Below are 17605 nucleotides of genomic sequence, written 5' to 3'. Positions count from 1 at the left end.
GGGAGGAGTGCGGAGCGGGAGGGAGGAGTGCGGAGCGGGAGGGGAGGAGTGCGGAGCGGGAGGGGAGGAGGTGGGAGTGCGGAGCAGGAGGGGAGAGTGCAGAGCGGGAGGGGAGGAGTGCAGAGCTGGAGGGGAGGAGTGCGGAGCGGGAGGGGAGGAAGAGGGAGTGCGGAACAGGAGGGGAGGAGGGGGAATGCGGAGCAGGAGGGGAGGAAGAAGAAGTGCGGAGCAGGAGGGGGGAGTGCGGAGCGGGAGGGGTGGAAGAGCGGAACAGGAGGGGGAGTGCGGAGCGGGAGGTGGGAGTGCGGAGCAGGAGGGGAGGAGGTGGGGGTGCGGAGCGGGTGGGGGGAGTGTGGAGCGGGAATGCAGAGCTGGAGGGGAGGAGTGCGGAGCGGATGGGGAGGAAGAGGGAGTGCGGAGGAGGGGGAGTGCGGAGCAGGAGGGGAGGAAGAGGGAGTGCGGAGCAGGAGGGGAGATTGCGGAGCTAGAGGGAAGAGGGAGTGCGAGCAGGAGGGGAGAGTGCGGAGCAGGAGGGGGAAGTGCGGAGCAGGAGGGGGAAGTGCGGAGCAGGAGGGGAGGTGTGCAGAGCTGGAGGGGAGGGGGGAGTGTGGAGCGGATGGAGGGAGTGCTGAGCGGGAGGGGAGGAGAAGGGGGGGGTGAGGGTCGAGGTAGGAGGAGGAGGGGTGGATGGTCGGGGAAGGAGGAGGAGGAGGCAGGTCTGCAAACTCCCCTAATGTGATAACTCTGTGTTTTAGATAAGCTCTGGCTTCCATGGCCAAAGATATGGCATCCGAGTATGACGACGGGGCTTCCCTCAAGACCAGTGAGCATGCTCCATCCACAGAAGGTAAACGGGGATTGATCAACATGGCTGGGTCAGGGATTGTGTGTGAAGTTGTGATCTTTTTTGAAAAATATTCATTAACTTTGCTCTGAAGTTCTCTGCGCCTAGTCTCATCAGGTCATTAACCTGGTGAGACTAGGCGCAGAGAACTTCAGAGCACCAGAAGAGAAGGAGCAAGCATCAGTGGTCAATCAAGGCTCTGCCCAGTATGGCACTCAGTCACAGGCCAAGGAGGTTCCAGGTGTATACTGAGCAAACTGATATCAGCCAAGGGTTCAGCAGCAATTGGGTTCAGCCGTGGCTCGGTCAGTCTCACTCTCACCTCCTATTCAAAAGGTTCGAGTCCCCACTTCAGTGCCTCGAGCCCCATAATCCAGGGCTGACACTCTGGGAGGGAGTGCAGCACTGTCAGAGCTGCTGTCTTTCGGATGAGATGTTAAACCGAGGACCCTCTTGGGGTGGATGTGAAAGATCCCCCGGCCATTATTTCGAAGAGCAGGAGTGTTCTCCCGGTGTCCTGGACCCAATCTCTCAACCAACATCACTGAAAAAACAGATTATCTGGTCATTTATCACATTGCTGTTTCTAGGATCTTGCTGTGTGCAAATTGGCTGGCGAGTTTCCCCGTGTTCCACCACTGGACGACGCATCAGAAATGTACCTAATTGGGTGTAAAGCTCTTTGGGACATCCTGAGGTCATGAATGCACTTTATAAATGCAAGTTCATTCTTTTTGTGTTAAGAAAGGATGTAAGACACCAAAGACTTCCTTACTCTCGGTCACTGTCTAATGAGTCCTTCCGGAAAGTATCTATGAGGTGGTGGGCAATGTTCCCCCTAATTTTTTTTGGGTGCGCAGTCCCTGTAATCGCATGCGCGAAGCGTACCATTATAAAAGCCAGTCCCGGGCTGCGTGGCCATTGACTGGGCCAGCCACAGAGATACTGGATACTGTGGCTACAGGATCAGGTCAGAGGCTGGGTATTCTGTGGTGTCTCACGTCCTGACTCCCCAAAGCCTTTCCACCATCTACAAGGCACAAGTCAGGAGTGTGATGGAACACCCTCCAACTTGCCTGGATGAGTGCAGCTCCAACTACACTCTGGAAAGTCGACACCATCCCGACTTGGAAATATATCGCCGTTCCTTCAACGTCACTGGGTCAAAATCATGGAACTCCCTCCCTAACAACACTGTGGGAGCACCTTCACCACACAGACTGCAGCAGTTCAAGAAGGCGGCTCACCATCTTCTCAAGGGGCAATCAGACATGGGCAATAAATGCCACGGGCCTCGACAGCAACGCCCACATCCCGCAAATGAATTTAAAAAAAAAAGGGTTATGGCTTGATTGAGATGCACCCCCCACCCCGGCCCCCAGTGGACACTCCGATACGAAGGCTGGGCCAGTTGGGTGAAGTTCTGGCAGGTCTTTGTCCCAGTGAGGATTCAGCAGAATATCAGAAGAGAGTACAATTAATTTGGATGGATCTGTTCCACCCTCAGGATACCTGGACTCACCGCCTGCTTACAGTGACAACGCGGAAATGTTGACTCACACCCTAGACGATAAGACCATCCGCCGCCACTACATTAGAAAGGTAAGCAGCTAGTTCGAGAAAGATCACTGGTATGAGAAATTCAATCAGTGCAAATAGGGGGCTGAGGGCTGAAAAATAAACTTGGGGCAGTGTAGTGGGAGCTTGACTCTGTATCTAACCTGTGCTGTACCTGCCCTGGGAGTGTTTGATGGGACAGTGTAGAGGGTGTTTTACTGGGAGTGTTTGAAGGGACAGTGTACAAGGAGCTTTACTCTGTATCTAATCCGTACTGTACCTGCCCTGGGAGTGACTGATGGGACAGTGTAGAGGGAGCTTTACTCTGTATGTAACCGGTGCTGTACCTGCCCTGGGGGTGTTTGATGGGACAGTGTAGAGGGTGTTTTACTCTGTATCTAACCCATGCTGTCCCTGCCCTGGGAGTGTTTAATGGGAGTGTAGAGGGCGCTTTACTCTGTATCTAACCCGTGCTGTACCAGCCCTGGCAGTGTTTGATGGGACAGTGTAGAGGGTGTTTTACTCTATCTAACCTGTGCTGCAACTGCCCTCGGCGTGTTTGATGGGACAGGGTAGAGGGAGCTTTACTCTGTATCTAATCCGTACTGTACATGCCCTGGGAGTGTTTGATGGGACAGTGTAGAGGGAGCTTTACTCTGTATCTGTATCTGTATCTAACATGTGCTGTACCTGCCCTGGTACAATACCGGAACAATATTAGTGCAAGGCAACCTCAACAAATTTGCAACGGCCTTCAGGACACTGAAAAAATTAACTAAGGGGGGAAGGAACAGCCCCAGAGTGGCCCGCACTCCCCCCAACATTGACAACTTACCAGGAGAAAATCTGCCTGGTCAGGAGGTGAACGAGCCACACAGTTCAAACCAGACACTAACCCCGGGGAACCACAGCCACACGATACAACTGACAAACCCCAGCATAACTACCAGGGAGGAAGCCACACATAGTCCCCCTACCATTCCCAGCTCACCAAGAGAAGAGCAGCATAGCCAGGAAGTGAGTGAGCCCTCCAGGGCCGACCAGCCTAGCCAGGAAGTGAGTGAGCCTTCCAGGGCCGACCAGACACATACCCCGGGATCACACAGCCAGATACAACCAAAAGATAAATTTAATCAATTAGAGATAGAGATGGTTAAACTTAGAGAGGACTTCCTCAAAATGAATGACGATCAAAATCAGGAGAGGGAGAGACACAAGAGAGAGCTGAAGCTACTTGAGAACCAGGTGAATCTACTTAGGAATCAGGTGAAAGAGCTGCAGGAAAAAGAAGAGAGCCATAGAGGAGAGATAACACCATTAGACCAGCAACCAGAGGCTAGAGATAAGACAAGACAGAGCCGGACGGAACGGCTGCACTCCCACACGGAACAAAAGCAACAGACACACAATACAAGGGGTGCCACACAGACCGACCAGCATACTGATTCGCAATCTTCCCCCACCACCGTGGAACCACAAGCGGGCCGCTCACAAGAGGTACGCACACACCAGACACCCCAGCCCAGCACACACACTATGAGTCCAAGCGAAAGCCACCAGACAGTAAACACAAACAAGGCTGACGTCGTAATACTCATAGACTCAAATGGGAAATTTCTATGGGAGAAAAAGCTATTCCCTAGAAGTAAAGTAGAAAAGATCTGGTGCCCAACAACAAACAGAGCCATGGGATGGCTGACCAAAGCCAGATTAGGCTCCCCCCAACACATAATAATACACACGGGCACAAATGACCTAAAGACCCAACAGAAAGAAGTAGCAACATCGCTCAGAGCAATGATTAGGAAAGCAAGCAGTACATTTCCAAACACTAGAATCACTGTTTCCACAATATTGCCGAGAACAGACTTCAACAACAACACAATTCATGAGATAAATGCCAGCATAGCAAGAGACTGCGAATCAAACCACAACGTACACCTGGCCCAACACCCCACCCTCGATGAGGAATGTCTTTACGACCACGTCCACATCCAAAGGCAAAGAATATCGATCTTTGCTAAAGCCCTGAAGGACGTCGCTTTTAACCGGGTCCATACCCAGACTCCAAGAGGACCCCCCCCCGACCACCAGAGATCAGCGGGGTACATATCAGGAACACTACAAGGACCACCAACACACCAACCGAGACCAGAGAGGATCCCCATGCAAAACAACAATATCAGACCTGCACCACTCCTGTCCCACAGGGGAATAGGACTGCTCCCAGCCAGACAGAGGGAGAGATGCACAGGACGTACGCAATACCTCAGACAGAAACAATCCATTAAGAGACAATAAGCAGATGTGCAGCAGCATCTACTTCCGCCTTATGGATCAAGGACTAATTAATAGAAAGAACTGTAACCAAATTGTATTAACTTTTGTAGACAACTGATGTGATCTTTTTTTTCCCACACTTAGACACGACAAACACGTACCACTCTTTAACCTATCATAGTAAAAGATCAAACTTAACATGAAATCCTTATATATTTCGACCTGGAATATCCAAGGTCTACGCTCTTCAGTGCGAGAAGTGAAAAGTAGGACCCCAGAGTTCATAGATGAAACTAAAGACCTAGATATTATCATTTTACAGGAAACTTGGTATAAAGGAAAAGGACACACTGGCTGTCCCCAAGGGTACACTGAGCTGGTGGTCCCCTCCAATAAATTACCAAGTGTAACCCAAGGCAGAGACTCCGGAGGCATACTGATCTGGTTTAAAACAGAACTTAAGAATTACATCAAATTTATAAAAAAGGGCGAAAACCATATGTGGCTCAAACTTGAGAGGGAGATTATCTCAAACACCCAAGATGTTTACATTTGCGCACTTTATATCCCTCCAATCGATTCCCCGTACTTTAAAGAGGACACCTTCTCCAACATGGAGGGGGAAATTATCCAATACCAGGCCCAGGGGAACGTGTTGATCTGTGGGGTCCCTCAATTCAAGAACGGGCGAAGAACCAGACTTCACCAATAATCAGGGAAACAATTGCGTTTTCGGGAATAACCACTTTGACATCCCTTCCCTTCCATACAGGCATAACTGCGACAAGCAGTCAAATACCAACGGAAAACAGCTACTACAGCTCTGTCGAAACCTGGGTCTGTACATTGTCAATGGTAGGTTCATAGGAGACCTCCTAGGAAGATCGACCTATTGCTCACCTCTTGGCTGCAGCACAGTAGACTATATGATTACAGACTTAGACCCATCCTCTTTCAGAGCATTCACAGTCAAACCACAAACAACACTGTCAGATCACAGTCAAATTACTATGTTCCTCAAAAAGACAGAAACAAACAACATAGAAACACAACCCAGTAAACTGTACAACACCAAAAAATCGTACAGATGGGCCAAAAACGACACGGAAAAATACCAGAAAACAATTAGCAATGCATCAACTCAAGCTCTCTTAGACACCTTTCTGGATAACATATACACTCACAATAAAGAAGGCGTAAACCGGGCAGTTAGTAAACTAAACAATATTTTTGATAATTTGGCAACAAATGCAAACTTGAAAGCTCGCAAGAACAAACCCAAAACAAAAAACTATGAAAAATGGTTTGACCGAGATTGCCATAACATGAGGAAAAAACTTAGAAAAATATCAAACCAAAAACACAGACATCCAGAAAACGAGGAACTACGCCTTACTTATTGTCAGACACTAACACAATACAGAAACACACTCAGAACCAAAAAAGAGCAATATATTAAGAATACACTCAGCTCCATGGAGGAATCCATTGATTCCAATTGTTTCTGGGAAAACTTGAAAACACTACACAAAAAACAACACGACGATTTGGCCATTCAAAATGGGGACACATGGGTAAACCACTTTGAAAAATTATACCAGAAAAACACACTAAGACCAGAGCAACACCAAATATGCAAAAAACTGGAAAAGCTAGAAATGGCCATAAAAGATAACCAAAACCCGCTGGACGCCATAATAACAGAAAAAGAACTTCTTGAAAAACTCAAGGACCTGCGACCAGGAAAAGCCTGCGGGACAGACGGCATACTAAACGAGATGATTAAACACACAGACAACAAAATGAAACTGGCTATCCTAAAACTCTTCAACTTGGTTCTGAGTGTCGGTTATTTCCCTGATATCTGGAACAAAGGACTCATAACGCCCATATACAAAAGTGGGGACAAAATCGACCCAAACAACTATCGAGGCATCTGTGTAAACAGTAACCTGGGGAAGGTATTCTGTAGCATCATAAACAAAAGACTTATAAACTTCCTTGAGGAGCACAATGTCTTCAGTAAAAGCCAAATTGGATTCCTGCCAAACTACAGAACATCCGATCATATCTTCACCCTACAGACCCTAATTGACAAACACGTTCACCATAACAAAAGCAAAATCTACGCATGCTTTGTAGATTTCCAGAAAGCTTTCGACTCCATCTGGCATGACGGTTTATTCCTGAAACTTATCGAAAGCGGGGTAGGAGGGAAAACATATGATGTAATTAAATCAATGTATACAAACAACAAATGTGCAGTTAAAATTGGAGACAAACAAACAAAATACTTCCCACAGGGGCGGGGGGTGACGCAGGGCTCGCCAATCTCACCGACACTCTTTAATATTTACATAAATGGATTGGCAAAACTACTTGAACAATCTACAGCACCCGGCCTCACCCTATATGAATCCAAGGTTAAATTCCTCCTCTATGCAGACGACCTGGTTCTGCTGTCACCTACTAAAGAGGGGCTACAGCAAAACCTGGACCTGCTGGAGTCGTACTGCCAGACTTGGGCCCTGACAATAAATCCCCAAAAAACCAAAGTCCTTGTGTTCCAGCAAAGATCCAAACATCAGGGACCCAAAATAAATTTCACAGTAGGAAAAACCAAAATTGAACAAACCACTAACTACACATACTTGGGCTTAAAAATCAGTTCTACAGGAAACTTCAAACTGGCTGTGAATGAACTGAAAGAGAAAGCAAGAAGGGCTTTCTATGCCATCAAAAAATCAATCCAAATAGAAATCCCAATTAGCATTTGGCTCAAAATTTTCAAATCAGTAATTGAACCAATTGCACTCTATGGCAGTGAGGTATGGGGACCGCTAACTCAACAAGAATTTGCAAAATGGGACAAACACCCAATTGAGATCCTACATGCAGAATTCTGTAAAAGTATCCTCCGGACTCAAAGGAAAACAGTAAACAATGCATGCAGGGCGGAACTAGGCCAATATCCATTAATAATCACTATCCAAAAAAGAGCCACCAAATTTTGGAATCACCTACAAATGAGCAATCCCCAATGCTATCACTACGACGCCCTGAAATGCCAAGAGCTGACCATAAAGAAGAATACCCTCAGTCAGCTAGTCCTGGGACTCAGTGAAGTAACTACTAACAATACTAACAATAACCAGCCCCAGGACAGTGACAGGGTAACACAAAGAATTCGACCCAACACAATCGTCGCTAAGCAAAAGGAAAAATATCTGACATATTGGGCAGAAACAACAAAAACCCAAAGCAAACTCAATTGCTACTTGGCCCTAAACAGACAATACAACATAGCTGATTACCTGACCATGGTAAAGGATAACAAACTGAGAAGAACCTTGACAAGGTACAGACTTAGCGAACATAGCCTAGCGATCGAAAAAGGCAGACACAGGCAGCCAAGAGAGGACAGGATATGCTCTCACTGCAGTCAGGGAGTGGTGGAGACAGAGATGCACTTCCTCACAGCTTGTGGAAAATATCAGGGCATCAGGGAGAATTTCTACCCAAAATTCTCACAAATATGCCCTGATTTCAGAAATCTGAATGACAACCAAAAACTCCCATTCCTACTGGGAGAGGAGAGAAGCTGTATAACACTGGCGGCACACTATGTTACAGCTTGCCATGAACAGAGGGACAACCAGTAAACTAAGAAAAGAATATATATAAACAATGCGAATGTATATTTATACACTCAGGGATATACCTGTTTATACACTGTATGAATAGAACTGCGTTTATGTGCTAAACCATAAATGTATTTTGATGCTTTGGCAACATAAGATGTAACTTATCATGCCAATAAAGCGATTTGAATTGTGAATTGTGAATTGTTTGATGGGACAGTGTAGAGGGAGCTTTACTCTGTATCTAACCCGTGCTGTATCTGCCCTGATGACTGCTTTTGGCTCGCCAGGTGTTTGTGATCCTCGGGATGCAGCTGCTCTTCACCCTTGGCCTGGTCTGTATCTTCACCTTCTCGAAAGACATCAAGCTCTACGTTCAGATGACCCCGGCGCTTTACTACTCCTCCTTTGGCATCTTCCTCTTCTGCCTGATAGCCCTGACCTGCTGCGGAGACTTTCGACGGAGGTACCCGTGGAACTTAATCTGCCTGGTGAGCTGAGTCATTGGAGAATCAGCCTGCAGAGTTTTGCACCATATTGGCGAGAGCCGTGGCTCAATTGGTCTCGCTTTCGCCTCAGCTATGCCCTTCGTCAGCTCCAGACTCGGCTATTCCAATGCCCACCTCGCCGGCCTCCCATCTTCTGTAAACCTCAGCTCATCCAAACCTTTGCTGCCCATATCCTAACTCGCACCAAGTCCCGTTCCCCTATCGCGCCACACACACTGTCCTCGCTGACCGACATTGGCTTCCGATCCAGCAGCAACTTGATTTTAAAATCCTCAGGTTCAAATCCTTCCATGCCCTCGCCCCGTCCCTATCGCTCTAATCTCCACCAGCCCGACAACCTTCCGAGGTCCCTGCATTCCTCCAATACTGGTCTCTTGAGCATCCCTGATTATAATCGCTCCACCATTGGCGGCCGTGCCTTCAGCTGCCTGGGCCCTAAGCTCTGGAGTTCCCTCTCTGAACCTCTCCCTCCTAGAAACATAGAAGATAGGAGCAGGAGGAGGCCATTCGGCCCCTCGAGCCTGTTCCGCCATTCAATGAGATCATGGCTGATCATCCAAATTCAGTACCCTGTCCCTGCCTTCTCCCCATATCCCTTTAGCCTTAAGAAATATATCTAACTCCTTCTTGAATATATTTAATGAATTGGCCTCAACTGCCTTCTGTGGTAGAGAATTCCACAGGCTCACCACTCTCTGGGTGAAGAAATTCCTCCTCATCTCAGTCCTAAATGGCTTACCCCTTATCCTTAGACTGTGACCCCTGGTTCTGGACTCCCCCGCCATCAGGAACATCCTTCCTGCATCTAGTCCTGTTAGAATTTTATAAGTTTCAATGAGATCCCCTCTCATTCTTCTAAACTCCAACGAGTATAAGCCCAATCGACCCAATCTCTCCTCATACGTCATTCCAGCCATCCCAGGTATCAGTCTGGTGAATCTTCGCTGCACTCCCTCCATGGCAAGAACATCCTTCCTCAGATAAGGCGACCAAAACTGCACACAATACTCAAGGTGTGGTCTCATCAAGGCCTTGTACAACTGCAGCAAGACGTCCTTGTTCCTGTACTCAAAGCCTCTCGCTACGAAGGCCAACATACCATTTGCCTTCTTAACTGCCTGCTGCACCTGCATGCTTACCTTCAGCGACTAGTGCACAAGGACACCCAGGTCTCGTTGCACTTCCCCTTTTCCCAATCTATTGCCGTTAATAATCTGCCTTCCTGTTTTTGCCACCAAAGTGGATAACCTCGCATTTATCCACATTATAATACTGCATCTGACATATCACCCAACCTGTCCAAATCATACTGGGGTTTCTCGGCATCCTCCTCACAGCACACACGCCCACCCAGCTTTGTGTCGTGTGCAAACTTGGAGATATTACATCTAGTTCCCTCGTCTAGATCATTAATATATATTGTAAATAGCTAAGGTCCTAGGACCAATCCTTGCGGTACCCCACTAGTCACTGCCTGCCACTCGGAAAAAGAGCCGTTTATTCCAACTCTTTGCTTCCTGTCTGCCAACCAGTTCTCTATCCAAGTCAATACCTTGCCCCCAATCCAATGTGCCTTAACTTTACACGCTAATCTTTTATGCGGGACTTTATCGAAAGCCTTCTGAAAGTCCAAATACACCACATCCACTGGTTCTCCCTTATCTATTCTGCCAGTTACATCCTCAAAAAATTCCAGATTAGTCAAGCACGATTTACCTTTTCCTCTTTTAAGACGTTCCTTAAAACCTACCTCTTTGACCAAGCTTTTGGTCACCTGTCCTAATATCTCTATGTAGTTCAGTGTCAGATTTTGTCTGATGATCGATCCGGTGAAGCACCTTGGGACGTTTTAAAATTTTAAAAGTGCTGTATAAATGCAAGTTGTTGTTGCATTGGACAGAACAGACTGCCTTCCAATTCCCGAGAAGTGGAGAGGTTTAGGGAGGGAATTCCAGAGCTTAGGACCTAGTTGGCTGCAGGCACGGTCACCAACAGTGGAAAAGACTTGCATTTCTGCAGCGCCTTTCACGACCACTGGACGTCCCAAAGCGCTTTACAGCCAATGGAGTACTTCTGAAGTGTAGTCACTGTTGTAATGTAGAAAACGCAGGCAGCCAATTTGCGCACAGCAAGCTCCCACAAACAGCAATGTGATAATGACCAGATCATCTGTTTTAGTGATGTTGATTGAGGAATAAATATTAGTCAGAACACTCTTCTTCGAAATAGTGCCATGGGATCTTTTACATCCACCTGAGACCTGGTTTAACGTCTCATCCGAAATAGCAACAGCTCAGGCAGTGCAGTGCAGCGCACCCTCGGCACTGCACTATCAGCCTAGATTTCTGTGCTCAGGTCCCTGGAGTGGGACTTGAACCCACAACCTTCTGACTCAGAGGCGAGTGTGCTACCCACTGAGCCACAGCTGACACTTAAAGCTGGATAAGAGGCCAGAAGTGGATATATACTTGAAAAGGAAAGAAATATGCGGGGCTATGGGGAAAGGGTGGGTGGGTGGTGGGGGCGGGGGAGGAAGAGACTAATTGAATATCTCCTTCAAAAGCCGCCACAGGCACGAGTCTTTATTGTGTTGTGTTTCAGTAAAAGTGACCGTGATAGATTGGTGAAAGCCCAGAGGAAGGAAACCTGCTGTCCTTACCCGGTCTGGGCCTATACGTGACTCCAGTCCCGCACTCAATGTAGTAAAACGTACCCAAGGCACTTGGTGGGAGCAGTTATCCAATAAAATTTGACACTGAGCCACAGAAGGAGCAATTAGGACAGGTTGACAGGCTGAGATGAAGTAGGGTGGGAGGGGACTCGTGAGCAGCATAAACACTGGCATAGACCAGATGGGCCGAATGGCCTGTTTCTGTTCTGTACATTCGATGTAAAGAATAGTAGCCCCTCCCCCATGGAGTGCCACAAATGGAGAGCCGACAATCCCGTCTCTTGGTTTTGGGAGGGGAGTGGGGGTCGAAGCCGGCTCCAGGAATTTCGCAGTGGTTGGCGGGGGTTTCCTGGCGACTCGAGCTGCTGGCATGGGCACAGGCAAGAGCCGCGATTCCCGTCGCGTGGCCAGCCATTGCGCCGGCGCATCAGCCTTCGGGAGCCTCCGCTAATCTCCTTCTTCTCCTCCTCTCTCCACAGGCCGTACTGACGCTCAGCCTCTCCTACATGGTCGGGATGATTGCCTCCTTCTATGAGACCTCCTCGGTCCTGATCGCTCTGGGGAGCACGGTGGCCGTCTGCTTTGCCATCATGCTCTTCGCCAGCCAGGTGAGCGCCAGCTAGCTTTGACTGTCCTGCCAGTGAAATATCTCTCCCTCCCCACCCCAAGAGAGCTCGTACAGGGGAATGGAGGGGGGGCGCACGGGTAGGGGCATTCATTTCCTCCCACTAGGGTTGTGGGGGGGAGGGGGGATGCGTAGGGGGAGTCATACTCTGTCCCGTTAGCTGGAGTCAACACTGCCTCTCCTCTAGTGTTGTAGAAGCCCGCCTGGTTTCGGGGAGGTTGTCCAAGGGGAGATGTGAAAACTGGACAGAGAATGGTTCACACCGCCATCTGGTAACGAACAGCTTGGGGCTCGTCCCCATTGAGGGGAATGACTGCTGTCAGTCTCTCTCTCTGGCAGATGTTCTCTGTTGAGAACGGCTGCTCTCGGAGAGATGTCACCATTGAGGGCAATGGATGCTGTCCGTCACTCTCCCTCTGGGAGATGCTCTCTGTCACTCTCCCTCTGGGAGATGCCCTCCATTGGGGGTAATGACTGCTCTGTGTCACTCTCTCTGGGAGATGTCTGCCATGGAAAGGGAATGGCTGCTGTCGGTCACCATCTCTCTGGGAGATGTCCTCCATTGGAAGTAATGCCTGCTCTCCCGTCACTCTCTTTCTGGGAGATGTCCCCCACTGAGGAATGAATGCTCTTGGTCACTCTCTCTGGGAGATAACCTCCATTGAGGGAAATAACTGCGATCGTCACTCTCTGGAAGATGGTCTGCATTGAGGGGAATGGCTGCCCTGTCACTCTCTGGGGCTCATCCTCCATTGAGGATTTAGTGGCTCGGTCAGTCTCTCTTCTCATGGGTGGATGGTGTGTGCATGTCTGAGAAAGGAGTGGACATCTCTTGTGCTGGGTGACGTCTCCCTTGCCCCATCACTCTCTCTCTCTCTCTGCAGACCCGGCTCGACTTCACGTACTGCTACGGCTTCCTCCTGGTCTTCTCCACCGTGCTCCTCATGTTTGGCTTCTTCTGCATCTTCTACTACAACCGCATACTGCAGACCGTCTACGGTTCACTGGGAGCCCTGCTCTTCTCCATCGTAAGTATAAACCCCCTCCTTCCCAACCTGCTCTCGCTGCTCCATTCACGTTCCTCTGCTGAGGAGGTGGTGAAGGTTCAGCTCCCGGGCTGGCCCGGTGGGTTAATACCCTGTCCAAGGCAGTACTGAGCCACACAAGAGCAGGGAAATCCCAAGTGGCAAAGCCGGCTAGTTGGGGGCAGGCGGTAGGTGGGGTGTGGGAAATCAGCAAGCTCCTGAGCACAATCTCATGACTGCTGCTGGGAAGTGTGAGGAGGTCGGGAGACGACAGGATTAGGGCACTACGCTGAAGCACAGGTTAGATACAGAGTAAAGCTCCCTCTACACTGTCCCATCAAACACTCCCAGGGCAGGTACAGAGCGGGTTAGATACAGAGTAAAGCTGCCTCTACACTGTCCCATCAAACACTCCCAGGGCAGGTACAGCATGGGTTAGATACAGAGTAAAGCTGCCTCTACACTGTCCCATCAAACACTCCCAGGGCAGGTACAACACGGGTTAGATACAGAGTAAAGCTGCCTCTACACTGTCCCATCAAACACTCCCAGGGCAGGTACAACACGGGTTAGATACAGAGTAAAGCTCCCTCTACACTGTCCCATCAAACACTCCCAGGGCAGGTACAGCACGGGTTAGATACAGAGTAAAGCTCCCTCTACACTGTCCCATCAAACACTCCCAGGGCAGGTACAGCACGGGTTAGATACAGAGTAAAGCTCCCTCTACACTGTCCCATCAAACACTCCCAGGGCAGGTACAGAGCGGGTTAGATACAGAGTAAAGCTGCCTCTACACTGTCCCATCAAACACTCCCAGGGCAGGTACAGCACAGGTTAGATACAGAGTAAAGCTCCCTCTACACTGTCCCATCAAACATTCCCAGGGCAGGTACAGCACGGGTTAGATACAGAGTAAAGCTTCCTTTAAACCATTATTCCAAGAGGGTGAAAGGTCAGCATCTGACCCACTCAGTCCCTCATCAGAGACCTTCATCCCACCACCTGCCCCCCACCCGCCCAACAAATTCTGGTCTGGGGCTTGATTGGCACCCACTTGCCTGACCCCAGCCCCTGATCATCATAGACCAGTCCTGACATTTCTCCATGTCTTCCTGTTTTCTAGTTCTTGGTTGCCGACGTCCAGCTCATCCTTGGTAGACACAGTCTCCAGCTGACCCCCGAGGAGTACATCTTTGGCGCGCTCATCATCTACCTGGACATAATCAACATCTTCTTGTACCTCCTGATGATCCTCAGATTTGACTGCCACTAATCGACGAGGGTTTGCGGGGGGGGGGGGGCGGGGGAGGAGAGAGAGAAAGAGGAGGGAGGGAGGATACCTGACACCAGGGAGCAGAGTATCTCTGAATCGAGAGGGACAAGGGGCAGGAGGGATCGTATCGCAGGAGCTACTCCAAGGCCAAGTGATTGGCCAACAGTGGTTGCTGCGGCCAGCAGAATCTAAGAACAGGAGGCCATTCAGCCCCTCGAGCCTGTTCCACCATTCAATGAGATCGTGGCTGATCTGTAACTGAACTCCATCCATGTTCTCTATCGAATGTCATCCACACTTCCAACTCAAGTCTCTGCTATCGGGCAGCCAATGGCATTTTTGCTTGCTCCCCAGTTTCTCGCTAACCCACAACGGAAAGCCCTTCCCCCTCAGAATCCCTTTCTCTGCAGCCGTGCCACACGCTCCGATTTTTATTTCCCGGTTTTTGATCAACTTTCTTGCCCCCACCCCTGGTGTCGGGAATTCCTGTTGACGCTCTTCGCTATACTGTTACAGCTTTCGCTTCCCCCCCTCACCCCCGCCCGCTCCAAGCGCGGCATCGTATTATTAATAAAGTACTTTGTATAACCTAATGAAGCTGGGAAAAGTATTTCTTCAAAAGCTCGGGGGACTGGGGGTCCCCTCTCACTGGGGTACGGGGTCCTAGAACCCCCCTCTTGGGTACCTTAGGTCAAGAGTCCAGCCGACGGTGAGTGTGGGCAGGATATTCCGCATCACAACCCACAGCCCTCAACCTGTCCTCACTCCACGCCAACGCACTCACTCTCCAGCAACACCGGCACCGATTGGACGGTACACACTCTCCTCACACCAATTGGACGGCAACACTCTCCTCACACACCGATTGGACGGTACACACACTCAGAATGCAAAGCTAGTTTTAAAAATTGTTGGATTATAATTAGTAAGATTATAATTGTGCGGAAGAATTGCAACAAAGTTGAGTGTAAAACAAACAGTAATTTTCCCCACAATTTGAAGCTTCTGGTACCTTTTAACCCTGTATTATGTACATCGATCTGTACATAATAGCCTCGTGCGTAACGCGGGTTCCGTGTACGCATCACACTCGCTTCTGGTCAGACTTACCCACCACCCATTATCGCGAACACACCCTCTGTCCTCCTGCTCACCACGAGCAACCACACGGTGGGAGCTGCTCGTTCAACCCGTGCAATTCTTGTGCTCAGCCCGTGCCCGTCACGCTTTGTGACCGACGCATCAAGCCAGGCGTCCCGGGGCCGTGTAAGGCGCTATATAAAATTGAAAGGACTTTCATTTATACAGCACCTTTCATGCACATCTTCCAGGGTGGGGGGGCGGGGGGGAACATTTCAAATGTTTTGACTTCTTCCACCCTGGCTCGGAATCTTGCCGGATGGTATTTAAATTGCCTACATTTTACCACATTTCTCGAGACACATCCCAAAGCACTCCAAGTACAATGGATTACTTTCAAGTGCAGGCCCCTGGTATTATGTCTGCAAGTACGACAGCCCTCTTGTGCAAAGTTCCACAGGCCTCCATGTGACGAATGGCCGGTCAATCGGTTTTATTTCGGAGGGGTGGAGTTGGTTTGAGGGAGAAATGTTGGCCAAGATAAGCGGGGAGAGCTCTTCGGCTCTTCTTCCAACACTGGCCGGGGGGGGGGGGGGGGGCGGGATCTTTTAAGTCCACCCGAGGGGGCAGACAGGGGGCCCTCGGTTTGAACGTCTCATCTGAAAGACGGGCATATCTCCGGCACCGGGGAGTGTCGGCCCTGGATTACGGGGGGCTCGAGTCTCTGGAACCCATGACCTTCTGACTCGAGAGCGAGACCGACTGAAGAGGCTGCCTTGTGCTGGGCTACTAGTTCCAAGGGATAAATATTGCGGCCCCGGGACACCGAGGAGAACTCCCCCTGCTCTCCTTCCAATAGTGGCCGTGGGATCTTTTAACATCCATTTGAACCTATCGTGGGGGAAGCCTGGTCTCTCACAGGAGGACGGATAAGCAATCCAAGAATTACACCGGCAGTACTGGGGCCGGTAGGAAAGTTTAAAAAAAAAAGTGGTTCGTACCCCTTTGGAATAGCAACTTCTCCTGAAGTTGTAAGTTTGGAGAATACCAGACCCCAAATTTTTTTGGGGGTTTTTGTTTGAAGTTTTCAATTCATTCAAAAGAATAGGACAACGGTGGAGGTGGGGGTGGGTGGGAGGGTAAGGGAAGAGGGGGGGCACTTGTTCTTTCAGGGGTTATATTCACACACGCGTGACCCTGCAGGTTCAGAGGTCACACTCGCAGCGGCGTTTGCGTGTCGTAGCGTTGTGCGAGCAGTCGATTGCGACCTGGCAGACCGTTAAAACCCCCCAGTGCCTCGGGTCACTTCACCACAGCGAGGCGTAGTCGAACTGGACCTTGAGTAGGTACTTCATGCGGACCTGCGCCGGGCTGTAAACGATGTACTCGTTGTAATTGAGTGTGTAGCCGTTCGGGTTCTTCACTTCGGTCTCCTTCCCAGGCCCCATGGGAACGAGCGCACCATTACTGCAAGAGAGAGAGAAAGAGAGCAAGAGACACCACGTTAAAAACACAACAATAAAAAAAACCCCACAGGAGCCAGGAATTCCAAACAGCAAAATCCAGCAGAAGATTTGTCCACAACAAAGCATGTAAACAGCTCGATGTGACTGAGACTGGACTGGATCACAGGGTGAAGGCATTGGCCAGCTGGCTGGGACGCTTCACAGCCAATGAAGTACTCGCATTGTCGTCACTGTTGTAATGTGGGCAATGCGGCAGCCAACTTGAGCACAGCAAGCTCCCACAAATAGCAATGTGATGATGACGAGAGCATTTAAAAAAAAAAAATGATGTTGATTGAGGGATAAATATTGGCCAGGATACCGGGGATAATTCCCCCTGCTCTTCTTCCAAATAGTGCCATGGGATCTTTTATGTCCACCCGAGGGGGCAGACGGGGCCACGGTTTAACGTTCCATCCGAAAGACGGCACCTCCGACAGGGCAGCGCTCCCTCAGCACTTGCACCAGAAGTGTCAGCTCTGGATAATGGGGCCCGAGTCTCTGCAGTGGAGACACCAGTGAGAACTCCCTGCTCTTCTTCGAAATAGTGGCCGTGGGATCTTTTACGTTCAACTGAGAGAGCGCGCAGACG

The 17605-nt window shown here is 49.6% G+C and overlaps 2 protein-coding genes across 2 annotated transcripts in view; one reads left to right on the top strand and one right to left on the bottom strand.

Annotated features, from left to right (window-relative positions):
- Positions 1-733: 733 nt before the first annotated feature.
- LOC147119521 (protein lifeguard 1) lies at positions 734-15021 on the top strand. Its single transcript, XM_085985093.1, has 6 exons — positions 734-847; positions 2352-2446; positions 8613-8813; positions 11982-12110; positions 13012-13155; positions 14279-15021. The coding sequence occupies exons 1-6, from the start codon at positions 772-774 to the stop codon at positions 14426-14428; spliced, it is 795 nt and encodes a 264-aa protein (XP_085841219.1). The 5' UTR covers positions 734-771; the 3' UTR covers positions 14429-15021.
- Positions 15022-15324: 303 nt separating this feature from the next.
- The window catches only part of parp2 (poly (ADP-ribose) polymerase 2), a 115668-nt gene continuing 113387 nt past the window's right edge, over positions 15325-17605 (bottom strand). Inside the window, 1 exon segment of the mRNA XM_085985088.1 lies at positions 15325-16975. Coding sequence (XP_085841214.1) covers positions 16816-16975 — 160 coding nt within the window. The 3' untranslated portion in view covers positions 15325-16815.

The sequence above is a fragment of the Somniosus microcephalus genome, chromosome 4 (assembly GCF_052327205.1).
Source record: "Somniosus microcephalus isolate GS21.2 chromosome 4, FLI_Smic_1.0, whole genome shotgun sequence".
Lineage (NCBI taxonomy): Eukaryota > Metazoa > Chordata > Chondrichthyes > Squaliformes > Somniosidae > Somniosus > Somniosus microcephalus.
The sequence above is the reverse complement of the archived record's forward strand: the minus strand, read 5'-3'. Positions and strand labels throughout refer to the sequence as shown.

Bases quoted from the DNA above. Each gene is read 5' to 3' on its own strand.
- LOC147119521 (XM_085985093.1), top strand. From the start codon at position 772: ATGGCCAAAGATATGGCATCCGAGTATGACGACGGGGCTTCCCTCAAG. The intron at 8,814-11,981 runs GTGAGCTGAGTC...CTCTCTCCACAG, and splicing joins CGTGGAACTTAATCTGCCTG to GCCGTACTGACGCTCAGCCT. The intron at 12,111-13,011 runs GTGAGCGCCAGC...CTCTCTCTGCAG, and splicing joins TCATGCTCTTCGCCAGCCAG to ACCCGGCTCGACTTCACGTA.